Consider the following 19,205-nt stretch of genomic DNA (forward strand, 5'->3'; position numbering starts at 1 on the left):
GGCTGTAAGGCCTACTTTCTAACTATGAACCTAGTGTGAGTCCCAAAAAACCAAAGATGCTTTTCAAAAGACAACTGGACTTTTTTGGGGTTTTTTTCTTTGAAAATGTTTTGCTTCTCATACAAGAAGTTTCTTCTGTCCTGAAAAGTTGCTACTGAATCAGAAAAAGTCACATTAAAAAAAAAGATATTAGAAGTAATAAGCATGCAAAGCACTGAATTGTGGAATACTCAATGTCAATTTGGGAAAAAGGAAAACACTGAATATACTTGATTGAGCTGAACTGCTAAAACCTCTCAACCATGTCCTGGAAAAAAAAGAGCCAGTTTGGTCTGAGGTGGTTATGGCAGCAGGTTAGAAACTAGGAGACTGTGAGTTCTAGTTCTGCCTTACGCATGTGAGCCAGCTGGGTGAATTTGGGCCAACCATTATCTCTCAATCTATGACATCAGATTCATATGACAAGCCGATTGGTCAATTCTTGTTGTAACCAATGAATCAAAGCTCAGTTGATTGAAAAAGAAAAAGCAGAAAATGGTAGGAAGAAAAAATACTGGCTGGTTATAATATTCAACATAGGTATTTGTCACAGTTTGCAATTGTAACACTAGGAAGAGTTTTCTTTCTCAGGCATTTCAACTATTTGAAAACCCTTTCAAATATCACATATCATTTTTGTCATTTAGTATGTATGACTTCACATATTAGAAATATTCAAGTTATTCTTAGAATGCATCTAGAATTTACCTTTATTCCAATTTCTGCTGGTGAATGCATGGAATGTAAAGATATTTTGTTTTTTTTACCAAAGGAACCATGATAAGGTAAAACTATGAGTATGACTCTTATGTATGTTTCTACTTATGACAATGAAACATATATATTTAAATATATGATTCTATAGCTTCTTTCCAGTAAAACTAATAATATCTTTATAATCCATCAATTCATTGTATATCCATAAATCTACAGTTGTACAGCCATACTGCAATATTCTTACATTTAGAAATGTGCAAGGTATTTCAAACCTGAAACATTTTGAATTTAAAATAGGTTGCCCTGACCTTATTAGAAGTGTTTCAATCCTGTTCTGACTATTCTGGATGCTTGGAATAGTATCAGAACACATCCTTAAGGTCAAAACTGAGCTTTTAGAGCTTGAAGTGTTCAGAATTCAAGACATTTCAAACATAATATTGCTTACATTGTTCCAAAGTTGAAGGCTGAGGCTTAAGGCTGAATGAAAAACAGTGGTTTTATGCTGGCCAAAGATCAAAGTAAAGATTTTGTATTGTAGTGAGCTTGTTTAAGGCCATTTGAAAAGCAATGGTAGAAATGATAATCAAAGTGAGGAACTTCATATTTATAGCAAGAAATATAAACCAATCTTTATAATAAATGTTGTATATCAGTACTTAATAGACAGTAATGTTTTCCTTGAATATCTGCTATATTTGAACTGTTGCTCAAAATGAGGCAGTCGGCATATTTTTGCACAAAGTATTCTATAATATGTAAATATGTAACTACTACATCTTATTTACTAATCAATGCATTTTTGTTTACTTTAAAATACACCATGTTTTATATTTTTAAAACATTGTATCTATAAATCTTCATGTTTTATAAAGCTGTACTAACTCAATATTTTTATATCCAGTTCTAAAAATGTAACAGCGGTGAGTTAAGTTCCATCATTTTATTTTGAATCCAAGTGATGTCTCAGTCCCATAAAATTAAACTTTTTAATTATTACAGTAGTATGCTGTATGTTATGAGATTATTCCTATTAGAAATGACAACATGTATCTTTTCATTATTTTTATTTTGCCCATGTAGTAGAAATTAAGATTAGAGTTAGCTGAAATTTATTTATAAGTTCTTTAAAAAGATTTAGTTTTCAGATCTTGTCTTTTGTCTATACTTTGATAATAATTAATAATAAAGCATAGTTTTTAATATGAATTGTATAATTGTGAAAATTCTGTGGCAGTATCTTATTTAAGATTTATTGTATTTGATAAAGTTTCATGAATTATATATATAATTTATAGCAATTTAAATGTATAAGTGTTTTTGGTAAAATAAAAAGGAAAAAATAAAACCAAAAACCAGATAACAGAGACATTTAATACATTTAAATAAAGTTATCAGGTACTGAAACTTTTTTTTGTTTAGTTTTAAATTTTCAACAGCCATTAAAAGTTAGTAACACAGCAGGTGATTGTATGGGTAAGTGCAAATGTTCTGAAATAAATAGCAGTTGGTGACCTGGAATGTCAGGGCTCTAGACAAGGGTGTGTGTTTGTCAATATATCCTACATGTTTTACAGAGTCCTTGGGGAATACGGGAAGATACAATTTCACCTTTTCTGTGCCAAAACATTTTAATTATATCTTCTTCCAAGTACTGCAGTTCAGTAACCAAGGAGCTGACATTGATGCATGTGTTGATAAAGCTGCAAACATTCAAAATGAGATTAGCAAAGATTTTGAGGAAAGGGTGACAGCTAATTTTGCACACTATTCTGCATCTAATTCAGGTCAGTGTAATGATAGAATATTTTATAACTCTTGTGTCATCGAGAAGGACTTTTATGATGCTTTGGGGTAATGAACATTTGTGGTTTTGAAGAGTATAATTTCAATACTATTTTTTATACAAATACAAAGATGTTGTTATGGTTCTATAGGCTATACCCAGAAAGTGGAGGTGGGGAAAATTGATCATGTTCGACATAATTTCTTTATCTGCTTTGCTTGTAATTGTTGAATATTGTATGAAATAATCAAAACATGTAGTGATGCTGTTTATTTCCATCAAAATATCTAAACTATATGAAATTAAAAAAATGAAAATATAGTTTCTTTATGTTACATAGAACATTTCTAAGCACATTCCAGTGTGTTTTGGTTCTATTCTATGCTTTATTTGAAGGCAGCTGACACTCTTCTTTCACTTTTCTTTTTGTTTGTCAAGTTTTCTTTCTTTTTTATCCACTCACTTCTCCATCTGCTTTCACTTTTGTTTGCTTGGGTCGTCTCTCATCCCAACTTGATAATGAGGAATGTGGTGTGACCCTGACCTCTATCAGCCCATGAATGACCTTCTGACTCCCCTGTGTAACCTTTGACCTTTTCTTTGACAGCTTGATTAATTACCCTGTGTTATGATTTATGAGTAAGTGCTATGTAAAAATAATAGACAACAGGTGGTCCCCTAAAAACTTTTTGTGGCATGTTTTCTTTTCTTGCCTAACTTGATGAGCTATTTTAAGTTGGAAACTTTGTGGAGCAATATGAAGTTTGGCAGTAATATAGCATTTTTATACACTTGGACACAGAAGTGGAATGCAGGAGCCTAAGAGATGTGATGTAACTGGGATGAAAATATTACAAAGTGTTAGCAGGGTGCAGTTGCCAAAATGCACATTGGGTGAAAATACAAAAAGAAGTCAACTGACATTTTAGGCATTTCAGTCTCAGGTCACGTCTTGAGAAAATTGCTCAAATAATGGAGGGGGCATTTTTCAAGCTGAGCTGCATCTCCAACAGCTATGTTTACTTTTACGCTTCACTAGTGACTTCTGATTGGTTGTCATGACCTCATCCTACTGTTGCATCTAGGTTGTTGCAACAGTAACACATAGGTACCCTTCTCATGAAAAAGATAGGAAATAAACAGATCATACATCTTTAAAAACAATGAATAGTCATTCCTATGACCATTTTAAACATGCATAGATCTAGGTTACTGACCTAAACTCCTAAGATTCCTTTCTCTGCAGAACTAATTTGATTGTGCTTCAAATGTTTTAAATAGTTTTTTGTTTTTTAAATCAGATGGATAAAGTTCAAGAAAATTATGTGTTACAGATTTTCACTTACAAGCCAGAAAGATAGACACATAGGTCAATATATTCCACTCTAGGTTCCTGACCTCTCTGATCATATACAGCATGCTATCCTAGTGGATTAATATGCTGTGCTGAACGCTTTTAGCTCATTATTCATTTCAGCAGACATAAGAGCTTTCTTGTGTTCCTGAATGTATCTCAAATATTTTTGCTGTTGCTGTCTATATTTTATTCTATATGGGTTTTGTATCTGTACACAGTAGTAGAAGATGTTATTAGGATTTTTTTTCTTATTGATATCATATTTTACTACCAAGCATGCTGTAGTAAATTTCCTGTTATCTAAGATACAAAACGTCTTGGTATAAGTATTTTTTTGACATTTCTCTAAGCTTGCTTGTAATTTAATCATCGAAATTAATCAATATGAATGAATAAGCAGGTGTATAAGATTGGAAATTAAGTCCATCCTTTAAACAGTTTCTGAAATAATTGACAAGAATTTTAACTTGTTAGCAAAAATCCAGTAGATTTTGTAATCATACAGCTATAATTTTATAGCATATAGTAAATATAATCTTATTGGATAGATTTTTGGAATGTATGAATGATATAAAATTGATTATCCAATTGATAATCAGTTAGGACTCAAAATTTATTAAAGACTAACTTTAGTAGAGACTAGTTAGTTTATTTAATTTTAATGACTAGTTATTTAATTTTACTAATTTGTGCAGATGAACTTGAAACTTGTTGAATGCTGTATTCTACAGATAGTTGAATGCTTTTTCTGAAAACATTTCTGAAAACATTTAACTAAAATAGTATGAGTAATGTACAATATTGTAGATGTATTTCATTTCAGATATATTTTTCACATTTAATGCTTCAGTTATACCATTTATTTTCAAGGCAAATTGTTAATTAGTTGATATACAGTTAAGTAGGCATGCACATCTGAGGAAGCAGATGTTCTAAATCATATCAGCTTGTAAAATGTATGTTATTGATTTTAAGGATTATTTTAACAAAGTATAGATGTATAAGTCTTTGTTTAAGTTGGTCTCTACATTCTGAATTTATTGATGATATGCCAAAATTAGTTTCCTGTCATTTTGACATTAAAATGGAGCTAATTTTAAAAGTCTCATTAATAAAGAATGCAGGTTAAAATTTAAATACATTCTGATAAATTTTAAAAATATTTAAATTTTTAAGGTGAAAAGAAAACAAAAAGTCATATTCTCAAATGCAAAATTAATTTATGATAATGCTAGGTTGATCTCACTTTAGCAGCACTGATAGAAGTTAAATTCTGTTCCAGTTATATATATATTATGTTGTATTTCTACCTCCTTTCATGTATTCAAGTTTTGTCTATTATTCATTATCTATTTTTTTCTATTTTTTCTCATATTATTTAGGGGAAGTGACTGAAGACAAATGAAGAAAAGAGTATGACATAATGTCAATTTTCTCCTAAGCAAAACAAGGATTATAGTGAACTTTTTTTAAAAAAAAACCCATAAAACATATTATATATTCTCCTGAAATTTTATTATGTTAATTTTATTTTTACTTTAATAAATACAGTATATTAAAAAGTTTTTAAATCATGTCAAAGGATGGTTTGTGCTATTTAAACTTAATTGGTAAAAATCCTTTAATTTATTTATGTAGCTGAGATTTTTAAATGGATTCATTTTTCATCTGTTGATGTGTTTGTGAAAAATTGACATTATGTCCTCATAAAATTGGACAAACGAGTCATGTAATTTTCAGTTACATAATCAATAACTTAGACAAATTTTACTTCTTTGATGATTTATGTCTTTCTGTGGTTTTTTTGAGAGTAGCAAAAAATGAACATGGTTTCAGTTTCACTAATATCTGTAAAAATAATAACAAATACTTGAATTTTACATCTTGCATTGTATAGAACATAACATGAATCAATATAAGGCCTATCTGCAAAGGAAAAAAAAATTCAAGTCACAAACAGGAACAGCAAACTAAGATACTGAATGCACAATGTACAAGTTTTTCTTGGGGAAGGAAGCAATTATTTAAAATAGTCTCTTCAGAATGTTCTATTATTACTAATCATGAAGGCAGGAATCTGTTTTTCAATGTATTTATTATATTTTAAAAAATAAAAGTCCCAATCCTGATTTTAATACAAATTTCAATTGAGTTTATTTATATAGAAACTGTAGTATACTATTAATTTAATACATTAATGTTTTCTAAAAGCATATAGTATATAGAGTTCATGCTGAACAGAAAACTGTAGGGGAAAAAAATGACAGGAGGAAAAAATGACAGGAGATCACTTACTCATGGTACAGAATCTAGAAAGCTGCAATTTTCTCTTTGACCTAAAGTGACCTTTTTACCATGTTCCCTTATACCATAGACAGTGAACTGAATGCCTCTAATTCACCCTGCTTAACAGAGTGCAACAGTGTTCTTTAACTTAGTTTTGGTGGGAGGAGAAGGTATAGTAGAAATTTGAGAAGGGCGTGAAAACTTGTACAGGCACAAGGAAGAGTAAGAACTTTCTTCAAATGTGATTTTAATAGCTAGTCGAGTGTGTCCAACTGTAGAAAAGCACCAAGTGACAATCTGTCTACCTGACAGTTATCACAATGCATTACAAGGTTTTTGAATAGCTACACAGATTAGAATAAAGCAACACCAAATAAAGTATCTTTTGTTATTGTCAGAGATTTACTTAGCATTGATCATCTACATAGGTGGACTTCTTTTATTCAAGTGAAGATTTTATTTTAAGTAGTTAAAAAATTATTTTATTTTAGTATATTTTTTCCTGAAAAGTTATAAAGAAATTTTGAAATAAAGTTGGCAACTGGATTTGGTTTATGTGGATTTGACGTCTCTTACTTTCTTTTATGAGGATTATTTTCTTTGATATGAACAAAATGTCTCAAATTTCAGATTCTCTCCCAGTATGTTCCTTATTGATTAATAATTTTTATTCTCTGAGAAAAATCTAATATTTTTCCTGTCTCGAGTCTTTTAAATGCATTTTTAATTCCAATAAAATTGCTTATGTCTAAACTTGTAACTAATTCATTGAGTTCAAGCAGTATCAAATAATTACAATTGAAATGGATTCATTGTTATTGCTGCTATAACTTTTTAATTGAACAAATGTTTAATGGTTTAATCTCTGAAGTTTGCTAAATCCTTTTGCAATCAATAAGCAACGTACATGTAATGCTTTTTATTAATTAAACATCAAGTTGGTAATTTTGGAATCCAGTGTGGAGGAAGTTGTTTCACAATTTTTTGATGAACTGCGTAAATCACTGTATGGATTTACAATGTCAGGAGCAAGGCAAACAAATAAACAGAAGTGGTCATTGTAAATTTGGACACAAACATAAAAGAAATGCAACTGCTACTTCCTTTATCAGTGCTATGAAAATCACTTCAGTCAATACATTTGAACCAATAAACCCTTTTCCCCCTTTCATCTGAAACAGGAAGGCTATGGAGTGATAGTACTGAATCCGAATGAGAACTATATTGAGGTTGAAAAGACAAAAACTCAAATACAGCCGTCTCCAGATAGCTCAGATGAACCTGCAGAAAAAAAAGAGAGAAAAGATAAAATTCCAAAAGATACAAAGAAGCGACGAGACTTCTATGAGAAGTACCGAAATCCACAAAAAGAAAAGGAAACGATGCCAGTCTATATTAGAGTAAGTTGATCTTATTTGTTTTGTTCTGATATTGAAGAACAGAAAACAATTTTGTTTTTACTTATTTGCACTTTTAATATTATGTTTTAAAATGTGTTACTAAAACTAAAAAAAAATCTTTTAATAATTTATTATCTCTAAAAATGAAAATATATAGAAAAATGTGTTTAATTTCAAAGAGAAGCTTGAAATATCATTCCAAAAATAGTGGTGTGAAATATAGTGTATGCAATGTTTTTTTTAAGTAGACATGATTATTTTAAAATCTTTTAAAATATACCTTTGTTTACAAGTTCACAAAGTATTATGGGAATAGGTTTTTGGGGAAATGGAGTAGCATAAATTTCTATATTTTAATTTATTTGTCTAGTAAACTAATAACACAGTGGACAAAATGCTGATAATCTTATAAGATTATATCATTGATGTAATGTATTGTTTCCATTTAGGGATGTCTGTAGAAGGATAAAGATAGTTACTAATACATTAATAAATATTTAAGTTAGAATCATTTAAGAACAAAGCAGTGTAGAAATTCTGTCCTTTTGGTTTAATCAATGAACCTTTGCAGTTTGTAATACTAGCTGCATAGGATTGTTGCATTAATGCCACCCAAGGATTTTTAATTCTTCAGAGGTACAAATAATAGTGCTTTATATACATATGACACATTATATATTCAGACTTCTTTACCATTGGGTAGTTGTTGAACAATGTTAACTGGGAGGAAGGGGGTAATCTTTAAAGTTTTGACAAGTGTTAATTATTACACTGGGTGAAGTAATGTATTGAGCAAATATAGCTTAGTAGTTAATTTTACAATGCATATTTTTTAAAACTGGAGACAATATTTCTAGGAATGAATGAATGAATGAGGATTGGAGAAAAAGCCTAAGAATATAATATTTCCATTTAAAAATAATTGGAAATGTTTTTCTTTCTTTTATTTTTGACAAATACATTACATAATAAATTATTCATTAATCAATTCCATTCTTAGAGAAGCTTTCTTTTTTGAAGGGACCATTGGGGGTTTTGTAAATTTGCCAGAAGCAAATTTCTATAGTATTAGGCCTGCAGAGAATTGGTGATATATTTAGTAGATATTAAACAATTGCTAATTTCTGCCAATTCCTACTACTCCTAGATAAACATCAGCCTGAGAGTTGGGCATATCCCACAAACCTTCTGGCATAATAGTTAGAAAAAGGCAAAGAAAAATAACAAATCTTAGTTAACATATGTATATATAACAAAGCAGCTCAAAGACTAGCCTCATGTGAGAAAAATCTGCTTTCTAAGTGTACACACTTAGCAGCTTTCATGTTCATTATTCAGAATTCCATATTAATAAAAGTTCATAATCATATTTATAACCATTACACTAAAGTACTGAAGTATCTAGCAAGACTTTTTCTGTGAAAAGGGTATAAATAACAGATAATGTATACCTTCTAAAGCTTTTAGAGCAAAGCTTTTTTTTAAATATGACATAATGTACTTTGCCAATGTACTTATACTACAACTTGTTGAAGAGATTGATTTGGTCCCTGCAATAAACTTCATCTGACCCATTATGGTAGAAAAAATTTCTTATATATTCTGTGCTAAGATAATTATCAAAATATCTGCCAGCTGCTCTTAGTAAGTCAAAGAAAAAGTTATGTTTCATAAAATTCTACGTTAGTGAGGCAAACACCTATTTCAGATATTTTCTATACAAGAAAAATATTTCACATGTGATGTTTTAACTTAGACATTATGCATGTAATATATTTATATTCATTCCTGTTCTTATGGATACATTGCTTTATTCAGACCACAAGAGGTTGCTGCTGCACATTTTGGAGAACATCTCTCTCATTCACATAGAACCCAAGCTAGTAAATACTTAATTTTTTTATTCATTGCTGAACATGAGGGAATGTGAAGATTTGCTTAGATTAAAATTTTGTGCTCATTTTCTCTTTTTTGAAGAGATTACTTCTGAGGCAAATAGCAGATTTCTAAACATCCCCTCTCTCAAAAATACTATAAAAAAAGATGAACCAACATAAAAACTTATAGCTCAAGGATCAGTCACATGTTTCTTTGTACCCTAACCATTGTATTTTAATATAACTTTTTATTTTCAAGATACTACATAGCATGAATTTTCTTGTTCTTCCTCCTACTATATTTCTTGTGCCCTCAAAATCTGCCTTGGAGGTTCTTTAGAAACTACAGTGTCCACTGATAGTACATTAGAATTTATAGGAAAAATTTCATTAAATTGTTAAGCCATTAAATGATGCTGTTTAATTTTTATTTTGAGTTCTATTACAGGATTTATTTAAAAATAGACTGTATTGTTCAGGCATTTATAAATGTAAAATATTTTTAGGCACAAACTTTCACAGAACATTAGAAAGGCATATCCAACCCATGATCCCAGGCCTGGACAATTAGTAATAAGGTCCCACAAGATTGTAAACTTTTAATATTATTATGCACATTTATATTATATATTTTATATGCGGCCCAAGACAATTCTTCACTCCATACGACTCAGGCAAGCTAAAAGGTTGGATATGCCTGATATAAGACTTGGAAGAGGACTTAAAGTTGTTTAATTTAATCTCATGCTCAGGGAAGAATCCATTAAATCATTCCCAATAGATAGCCATCTAGCTTGTATATAGCTATCTCCAACAATTAAAAATCCACCACTGTTCTAAGACTGTTCCACTGCTTATTAGCTCTTACTCTCAGAAAATTCTTCCTATTATTTCAAACCATTTGATCCTTGTCCTCTTGCATTTTTACAGAGTATAGACCTATGCCTTGGAGCCTTTTCATTATCTTTAGATTGCTCTCATATCTGTTCTTAACCAGCTCTTTTGCAAGCTGTCCAGATCCATTAATCATTCCTTCTAAGCTTGGTTTTAAATATTCTGGTATTAATCCTCTGAACATTGTTCCCTACTTCCCTACTAAAGTGTTGTACCTGGGATCTACCACATTATCATAAATCCAAAATCCACCATTTGATCATAAGTCCTAACCAACACAGAGTAATTATTTTCCATGATTTAGATTCATGTTAGCGTTTAGGCAGCTGAAGATGTCACAGACATTTTAGTTGCTGCCTTATACCCTATATCTTCAGCTTAGTCCACTAGTATTTTTCTGATGTGCACTACCATCAAGCCAGTTCTCAACATCTCTGCATCAATACATTTGACCTGTGATTGCTAATGTCACCTGTTGGAAATGACCCAACTTACAAGCCTTTTGAGCTATGTATATATTGTCTGGGTTGTTAGCCAATTTCTGTAGTTTAATATCTTCTACGGATTTGATTCCTTTCCCCTCCAATTTCTATAAAAATATTGAATAATATTTGGCCAAGGATGGTAGCTTGATCCTTCCCTCCAGGACAATGCAGAAGTACTTAAGCACATGCTTGGTATGGTTGTTCAAGCAGTAGCAAGTTTCTTGGATGACAGTACATACAGCCCATAAATATGCATTTTTTCCACAAGAGTACTGTGAGTAGCCTTGCCAAATTCTTTATTGAAATCAAGATGTATTACATACATAGCATTCCCTTAGTCTACCAAACGAGTCAATTCTCTAATAGAAAGAAATTAACCTAGTTTGGCATAATCTGCTCTTGACAAACCAAAGCTAATTCCTAGAATGATAGCATTCTTTTCAAAATTGTTCTAGATACATCTTAAATGTGACATTAAAACAAACATATTGATAGAGAATAGGATTGTGCAACACATTCAGAGAAGACAGTTCTGAAAGCATGTTAGTACACACAAAAACTTCTTCAAAGCATTAAATGAGCTGCATTCTTGGAAGACTGCTTAAAAATGAGCTTTAAACATGTACCAAATATAAACTAGAGAAGAAACAAAAATTAAATTAAATTAAATTAAGGAAACTGATAAAAAGTTATTGTAGGGATTTATTTGAGAGACAGAGTTTTGCATGACAGACAGGTAATAACTTCAGGGAGAAAAAAATGTGAGAAAGATGAAATAAAGAAGTGCCAAAATTAAACTGTAGTGGGTATTAGGCAGAATTGGAACTTCATGATAAAAATATATATCTACTGTATAAGCAGCTTATTTCTAGATGTAGTAAAGATTTGCATCTAGCCACACTGTTGTGTGCTGGAGAGCCATAAGCTGAGTATAGGCCTAGAGCCTAGCCAACCCATGCCATACCAAGCATCCAGAAAATTCTGCTGAGATCTTGCCAACAAGCTTGGCAGTTATTCTCTTTTATTTCCTACTTGCTGGTTATATTCTTGATCAGGAATTAAATAGTAGTTTTAAAGTGAACAAAATAAATGTCCTTTATCTTTATATACCGTATATGCCGCCGTATTAGGCGACCCAGCGTATAAGACGACCCCCGTCTTTATAGCCGGGCCGCATTCCTAGAACGTCGTCTTATACGCCGGAAACTACCAGTATTTCCGGCGTATAAGACGACTCGGCGTATAAGACGACCCCCGTCTTTGGCGCCGATTTCAGCGCTCGCGGAAGTCGTCTTATACGCCGGCATTTACGGTATTGATAAATGAAATACTGATTAGTGTAAAAGAATTGGGTGTGAGAAGTCAAGAGAAATCAGTTTGTAAACTGAAGGTGACAATAGGTAGAATGATAACAACAACCTGTAACATGAAAAAGTTGCATCTCAGAAGTCCATATTACTTCTTATATTGTTGGGTAAAGTTAGATTTTGCTTAGGGCAGCAACATAATATTTTGTTCCATATCTGTAGAGAGGTGCCTTTGTATATCACATTCACACAATATCTCGATGTGACTATTTCATTTAATTAGCCTGATATATATTGTTTATTTATTGACAAATGAAGGTGGAGGCTATGGCCAACTGGGCCTTTGTTCAGCTTTGACTGCTGTCAATATAGGTCTTTGGGGACCAGGAATAATTCATGTCCTTTCCAATTCACAAATAGACTATTGTAGCATAGTCTACATGGTGGTTGGTGTTCATATCTGTTTCTTAGCCAAGGGAGCCAGTGTTGTCTAAAGACATTTCCATGGTCATATGGCCCGCATGACTATATGCCAAGGCATATGAATGCTGTTACCTTCTCCTGAAGTGCTACCTATTTATCTAGTTTGCATTTGCATGCTTTTGAACTGCTAGGTGGGAAGAGCTGTGACAGGTAAGAGGAGCTCACCCATTGCGCGGCACTAAGGTTTCATACCCAGGCTGTCAGCTTTCAAGCTGAAAAGCTCAGCATTTTTAACCACTGAGCCATCACACCCTCTTATTTTACTGTAGCTGCCTTGAATACCAGATGGTATATAAAATATTTGTTTATTTGCATACTTGCTTCATTTGTTATATTTCTGTCTATATTTCTCTACTGTCAAAATTGCACTTCCTCTACCATTTTTTTCTCTTCAAAAATAATCTGAGAGTACCTGGCCCAAAGTCAACTAGTAACATGATTCAGGGCTGAGGGTGAATTTGAACTTGGATTTCCTTGATCCCAGCCCAAGACTAACCACTAAACATTTATTAACTTCTGGAAAATCTATAAATTGAAATACATTTCAAGATACTATGTAGACTTTTCCTTGAAAAAAAACCCCATAAAAATATAAGGACCACATAACCTGGTATCAAAATTATGATCATAGGATAAAATTATGAACATTTTTTCACTGGCAGGTTAACACAAATTAATATGAACTGATAACTTTGTAAATGATGACATACCAATTTATTTTAATAAAATTTATCACAACAAATTGATGAACAAAGTTTAATTAGTTAATCTTTCAGGGTTCTCTTTTTAAAAGAATCCTCTTGGATTCTGTGCCATTAAAATATATATAAATTAAAATTATCAAGTATTCAGCAATTGTGTAGCTATTCACATTATAATAATCTGTTTTTATTTTAGAATGCTCTACTACCCTGGCGTCTCTCACATTTTGTAATTACTTTAAGAAGACAATATGGATTTAATCCTGTGAGAGCACTTAAACCAAAAATGGCTTATCATATTGGAAATAAATAGAAACCTGCCACTCAGAGTTTCTTATTTCCCTGTTCTCTATCAAGCTAAGAAGTCTGTGGCTTCATTTTTGGCTAACTTGCAGATATTTACATCTTTATACTTGCTTGGAAGCCTTTTCTCAGCTCTTTAAATTGCATTGCTTTTTAAATGTACAAAGAATAATACTCCATCAAACCATGAAATCTCTTAGGAAAACTTTTAATCCTCTTTTTCCTGTTTTCATTTAAATTGACCACTTAAACAGTTGTTCATAATGACTACATTACTTTAGTTGACTCTCTTCATATAGCTTTTTTACATAGGTGATAATGAATTTTGTTTTCATTTAAAACAATCTAGTTGACATTCATCTTATTATATTTCCCCCAGGGTTACTGAAAGAACACAAGTTACAGCAGTTAAATTTAGCTCTCTGGAGGCAGATATCTATCAATGGATACTGATCCATTGGCTATTGCAAAATAACCGCCTGCCACCTGATGACATCTAAATGTACTGAAATACAATTTCTGCAATCCCCAACCTAAAATTATTTGCAAAAGCCCTATTTCCTTGGAACAAGTTGCAGTTCAGGACCCCAGGTTCTTAAAGAATGACAAATTTCTGATATTTACCAACTGAAATTATGAATAAATAAGCTTATTTATAATAAATAAGTTTCATGTTAATAAATAATTACATTACCTACACATTTATTTAATGTTTTCTGTACATTTTATCTGTATGTTTTTGGGTTTTAAATACTTAGATGAATGGCCTAGGTTCTTCTAAAAATGTGCACTGTTTTTTTACTGTATTATGCATTTGTGCCTACAACAGAATTTCCTTGTTTAGTTTTACTGAAATTCATTTCAGAACTGTTAAAATATATAATCCCATTACACTTGCCCAATAGATGGCACTGGTGGAATAAAATTACACCATAACTCAGTTAAAGTTCTAGCTTAAATACATTCAGAATAGTAGTAAAATATATTTTTCATGTTCTAAATATTTTTAATATTTTGTGTTTTAATATTACATTTTAATATTATTTTTCATGTTTTCAATATTGCAAATAAACTAATCAAAAGGGTGGGCTATATTTAGAACTTGTGTATAGTGATTTGCTATCTAACCGTTGGAATAATGATAATTTAATAATAGGAAATGGAGAATTTGCTTCATTGGAGGTGCATGTTTGAGCTATAATATATCATTACTAATTTAATTTAGAATGGCAAAAATGTTCCCTACTTAGCAGCATTTTATATTGAAGTTTAACAAACCACTGTACCAATTAAATAAAAAATATAAAACTTCCCCAATTTTAAGAAGTCTTGTATTAAATGAAAACTGTTAAGTTGATATATATCTACATGTATCACATTTTTTTTTAAATTTCCAATGGTCTTTCTAAGGGAGTCTCTATCATCTTTTTCTGCTACCAACTCTTGAGGTTAATAAATACAGAGAATTGTCCATCTCTGCTTGATCTTTGTTTTTCAGATTAGAGTTGGAAGGGACCTTAAACATTTTTTTTCTGCTAAGGCAGAAACTGTATACCATTTCAGACAAATGGTTGTCCAATCTCTTCTTGAAAACCTCCAATGTTGGAGTACCCACAACTTCTGGATGCAAGTCGTTCCACTAATTAATTGTTCTGTAAGGAAATTCCTCCTCAGTTCTAAGTTAGATCTTTCCTTGATTAGTTTACATTCATTGCTTCTTGTCCTGCCTTCAGATGCTTTGGAGAGTAGAGTGACCCTCTCGTTTTTGTGGCAGCCCCTTAGATATTGGAAGATTGCTATCATGTCACCCCTAGGCCTTTTTTTCATTAAACTAGACATAGACATTAATTGCGAAGTCGGACACGACTTCGCAATTAACAACAACAGACATAAATAATTTCTGCAATAATTTCTGTAGGACATTTTATCAAATTAACAAATGCCAGCCACTCACTAATTTGATTTTCAACCAATTGTTCCTCAGTGGTAAGTACTTCATTTCTCATGGTTTGGGATGTATTCCAGAATATTTTCATGACAAATTTTACTAGGTTTAGCTGGAATTTGAGAAACATGCAGTCAGTTTTGAAGTTATATAGAAACAGTTTACCAACAGCAAAACAGATATCTATGAAGGGTTTCATCGCACCCAAGCAGGAAAGACTACATGACAATCCTGATAATCATTAGTTTGGGGTTTTGGTGGGTTTTTGGTTTTGTTTTGTTTTTTTTTTATTGGCAACTTGTTAAGCAAAGTGTTGCTAAGTGAAAGCACTATACTGATCTTACTTCAGCTTTGCTTTACTTTTCAGACCTGTGAAGGTCATAAGTATAAATATTGGTCACATTTACTTTTTCATCTCTTTCACATCACATTCTTTTAACAAAAATCAATGGAAACAAGGCTACATTCTGGATTTGACCTTCATCAATAATAGTTTTTCATCATCAAACAGCAAGATATTCTTAGATTCACTTGACACCCCCAACATCATTCTATTGCTGTTTATGCCACAATGACATTAAAGATAATACATTCTTGTTATTGGTTCAGTTCAAGAAAGGTATATGACAGATTTTCATGGATCATCTTGGCAGAGTTCTGGGTGGACATAAAAATAAATCCAGAAAACTATGAAATTATTGTAAAACCTATAAAGGTTCTACCTGGAGAACATATACCAAAAGGCTGAAGGATGAAGTCCATGGTCTTATAACACTAGTCTGTATGTACATTGTATGATATTTGATAGAAAGCCAATTTGTTTATGAAAAATATATCTCTACACAGAAGAGCCTGCAGCTTTGCTGTTAAAGAACAATGTAGGACATGACAGGAATTGATTGAGGTTGTAGATATATTTCACAACCGCAAATTCTTGATGATTATTAGAAAGTTGAACTCAAATAATTTTGAACACTATCACAATGTAACAGTCAGTTAGGTAGCAAAACAGCTTGCAAATCCCCAAACAAATTACAAAAAAATGAAATGAAAATAAAACACTAATCAACAGAATTACTTGATTAGTTGACTCATATATTAAAATTGTTTTAATGATGAGGCTATATGATGCCATTAAGCATATGAAATCTGACCTTTTCCTTATGTTCACACTGAGCACTTTGGACTGGACACCAGGAAATGGGTTTTTGTGTGTTTGACCAAGAGGGATAAAGTTTTTAAGAAGAGACTGGACAGCCATTTGTCCGAAATGGTGTAGGGTTTCCTGCCCGAGCAGGGGGTTGGAATAGATGACCTCCAAGGTCCCTTCCAACTTTACTATTACTATTACTATTATTATTATTATTATTATTATTATTATTATTATTATTATTATTATCATTATTAAAATAGGGGCTATAGACAGTTATGTTTTGTAGCATTATTGAAATTGACTCTCTCTTATGCCACTCATATATATTGTTTCTAGACACAGCCTAGGAGAAATGTGACTGATGGTATGTTCAGGAAAATTGATTATAACAAGAAAGCATGCTGGTACACCCCTCTTTAACCTTAATATGAGTGATCAACATTAAAACACAACAATTTCATCTGTGCTGATTAGACAAAGAAATTTATCCACAGTAACAAATCACTACAGTAGCATTAGAAAAACTGACCATCTATTCTGCTGTCAAATAATTTATAACAAATGCAAATAAGAGTGAGATCAATCTTTTCCACTTGTGCAGTCAAGATGCAGACCAGTAACTGAATATTAACTGGAAGGGAATATGATTGTATCAGAATGAAAATCTGGTATATTTTAAAAGATCCTGGATTATATACTTCATTAGGACTACATTTAGACATTGAGAAATACCTATGCTCACAACACAGTGAATTCTCAAAGCTGCTATTAATGGTTTTGCTTTTGCCATCTGTTGTGCACAATATGCATACAGGTAGTCCTCAATTTATGGCCATAATGAAGTCTTTCTATTATAGTCATAAGGCATGATAGCCATAAAGTGGGTCACCTACATGACCAATCTGAATTTACAATCTCTTTTTTGCAGTGGTCATCAAATGAATGCTGCAGTTGTAAAGCAAACACCTTGTTCACTATGGGCCATTTTTTTCCCCAAAAATAGAAGTAAATGACAGCTTTCAGCAAAAATGTTGCAAAACACAGTCACATGACTGCAGGACGTTGCAAACAGTCATAAATATGGGCTGGTTATTAAGCACTGAACATATTATTTGACCATGGGGGTGGGGTGGCCATCAGAACTTTGGAACTGGGTCATAAGTATCCATGATGGTTCTGTCGTAATTTTGAACAGTCATTAAACAACCAATAGTAAGTCTAGGATTACCTGTATCAAGTTTGAGAATTCTACTCATATAAAGAAAAACTGACCAGTTCTTGAACAACAGCAACAGAATGTAGCTTACCATTGTGTCAGTTTTGTAATCTGGATATCCCTGCTTTCTGCAAGTTCTTTCTAAATTTGAGATTGATTTGAGATAGCAATTCTCTCTTGTTTCAGCCTCCAATCCAGCAATTTTTGGTTTTAGCCGAAAAAAAAATTACCCCAGCTAGCAGAAAGGGAAAGGTTTGAAGGAATCTACTTGTTTCCGCTTGAAACCAAAGATCTTGATACTCTATCTGAGAAATAGGTGTCAATTTTGTGACTGTCAAGAAATATGCTGCACTTGCATACATTGGCATTATTGAGGATGGGGAAAAAGCTTCACCAAATAATCCCATCTCTTTGATTTCTGCAAAGCCAGCAAAGCAATACAAATTGATGTTTTTTTCCCAAGCAAACCTACTGATAAGGAAGCAGGAAACAAGGGGATAAAATAAATTAACCTGTCCAATATTAAGGTAGATCTCCTTCGTTCCTCAAGGAGTAGCATCTGTGATTGATCTCTCAGATTATTGTACAACTCAGTGTAGTATATCCATGTGGTAGAGTGGAACTTTAAAAAAATCATATCCAGATTTGATAGTCTCCTATTTAAGGAAACTTGGTGAACCATAGGTATGGAATTTAATGGCTTTGCTTTATACGTCTAAATGTTTCAGCTAATATTAAGGACTATGCTGCCAAATATTGTCTTCTGTTGTTTATTGCTACAGGGTACAAATTGATGTGGTTGAATTTTTCCAAAGTTGTAATGGAAATAGTTGCAGGTGATAAATAGTTACAGACTATTGCTTATCAATGTGTACTTTCTTCTAGAGAAACTACAAGCTCCTGCAAAATAAATTAATCTCACTATGGAAAAAATATATTGTTTATTTTTTAATTATATTCTCAGAATCTAAGCATATATTGTGTGTAAGAAATTTAATGCTAGAATGGAACTGAATGATTCTGCCTTATTTGGAACTTTCTTTCACAATCCATCTGATCTAGCCTGCCAAACTCATTACATCCCTGCCAAATGCATTATATGTGACTGTGCTGGCTTGTGTTTAGTCCAGTCGGTGAGTCAGTTGGATATTTTTGTCCTTCATAGTAATTAATTACTTTAATGTGTCATTCATTATGGGTGGGCTAAAGAGCCACTGTTATGGACTATATAATTTTCTCTCAAAACCTACTTAATC

The 19,205-nt window shown here is 32.0% G+C and overlaps 1 protein-coding gene across 4 annotated transcripts in view; it reads left to right on the forward strand.

The window, feature by feature from the left end:
• The window catches only part of FAM172A (family with sequence similarity 172 member A), a 239,878-nt gene that overhangs the window by 78,674 nt on the left and 141,999 nt on the right, over positions 1 to 19,205 (forward strand). For all 4 annotated transcript variants that reach the window (XM_039335704.1, XM_039335702.1, XM_039335701.1 and 1 more), the window contains exon 7: positions 7,367 to 7,585. In XM_039335704.1, coding sequence (XP_039191638.1) covers positions 7,367 to 7,585 — 219 coding nt within the window. The remainder of the gene's footprint in view (positions 1 to 7,366; positions 7,586 to 19,205) is intronic.

This window comes from Crotalus tigris, unplaced genomic scaffold, assembly GCF_016545835.1.
Source record: "Crotalus tigris isolate CLP2741 ecotype Arizona unplaced genomic scaffold, ASM1654583v1 scf7180000017646.2482762, whole genome shotgun sequence".
Classification (NCBI taxonomy): domain Eukaryota; kingdom Metazoa; phylum Chordata; class Lepidosauria; order Squamata; family Viperidae; genus Crotalus; species Crotalus tigris.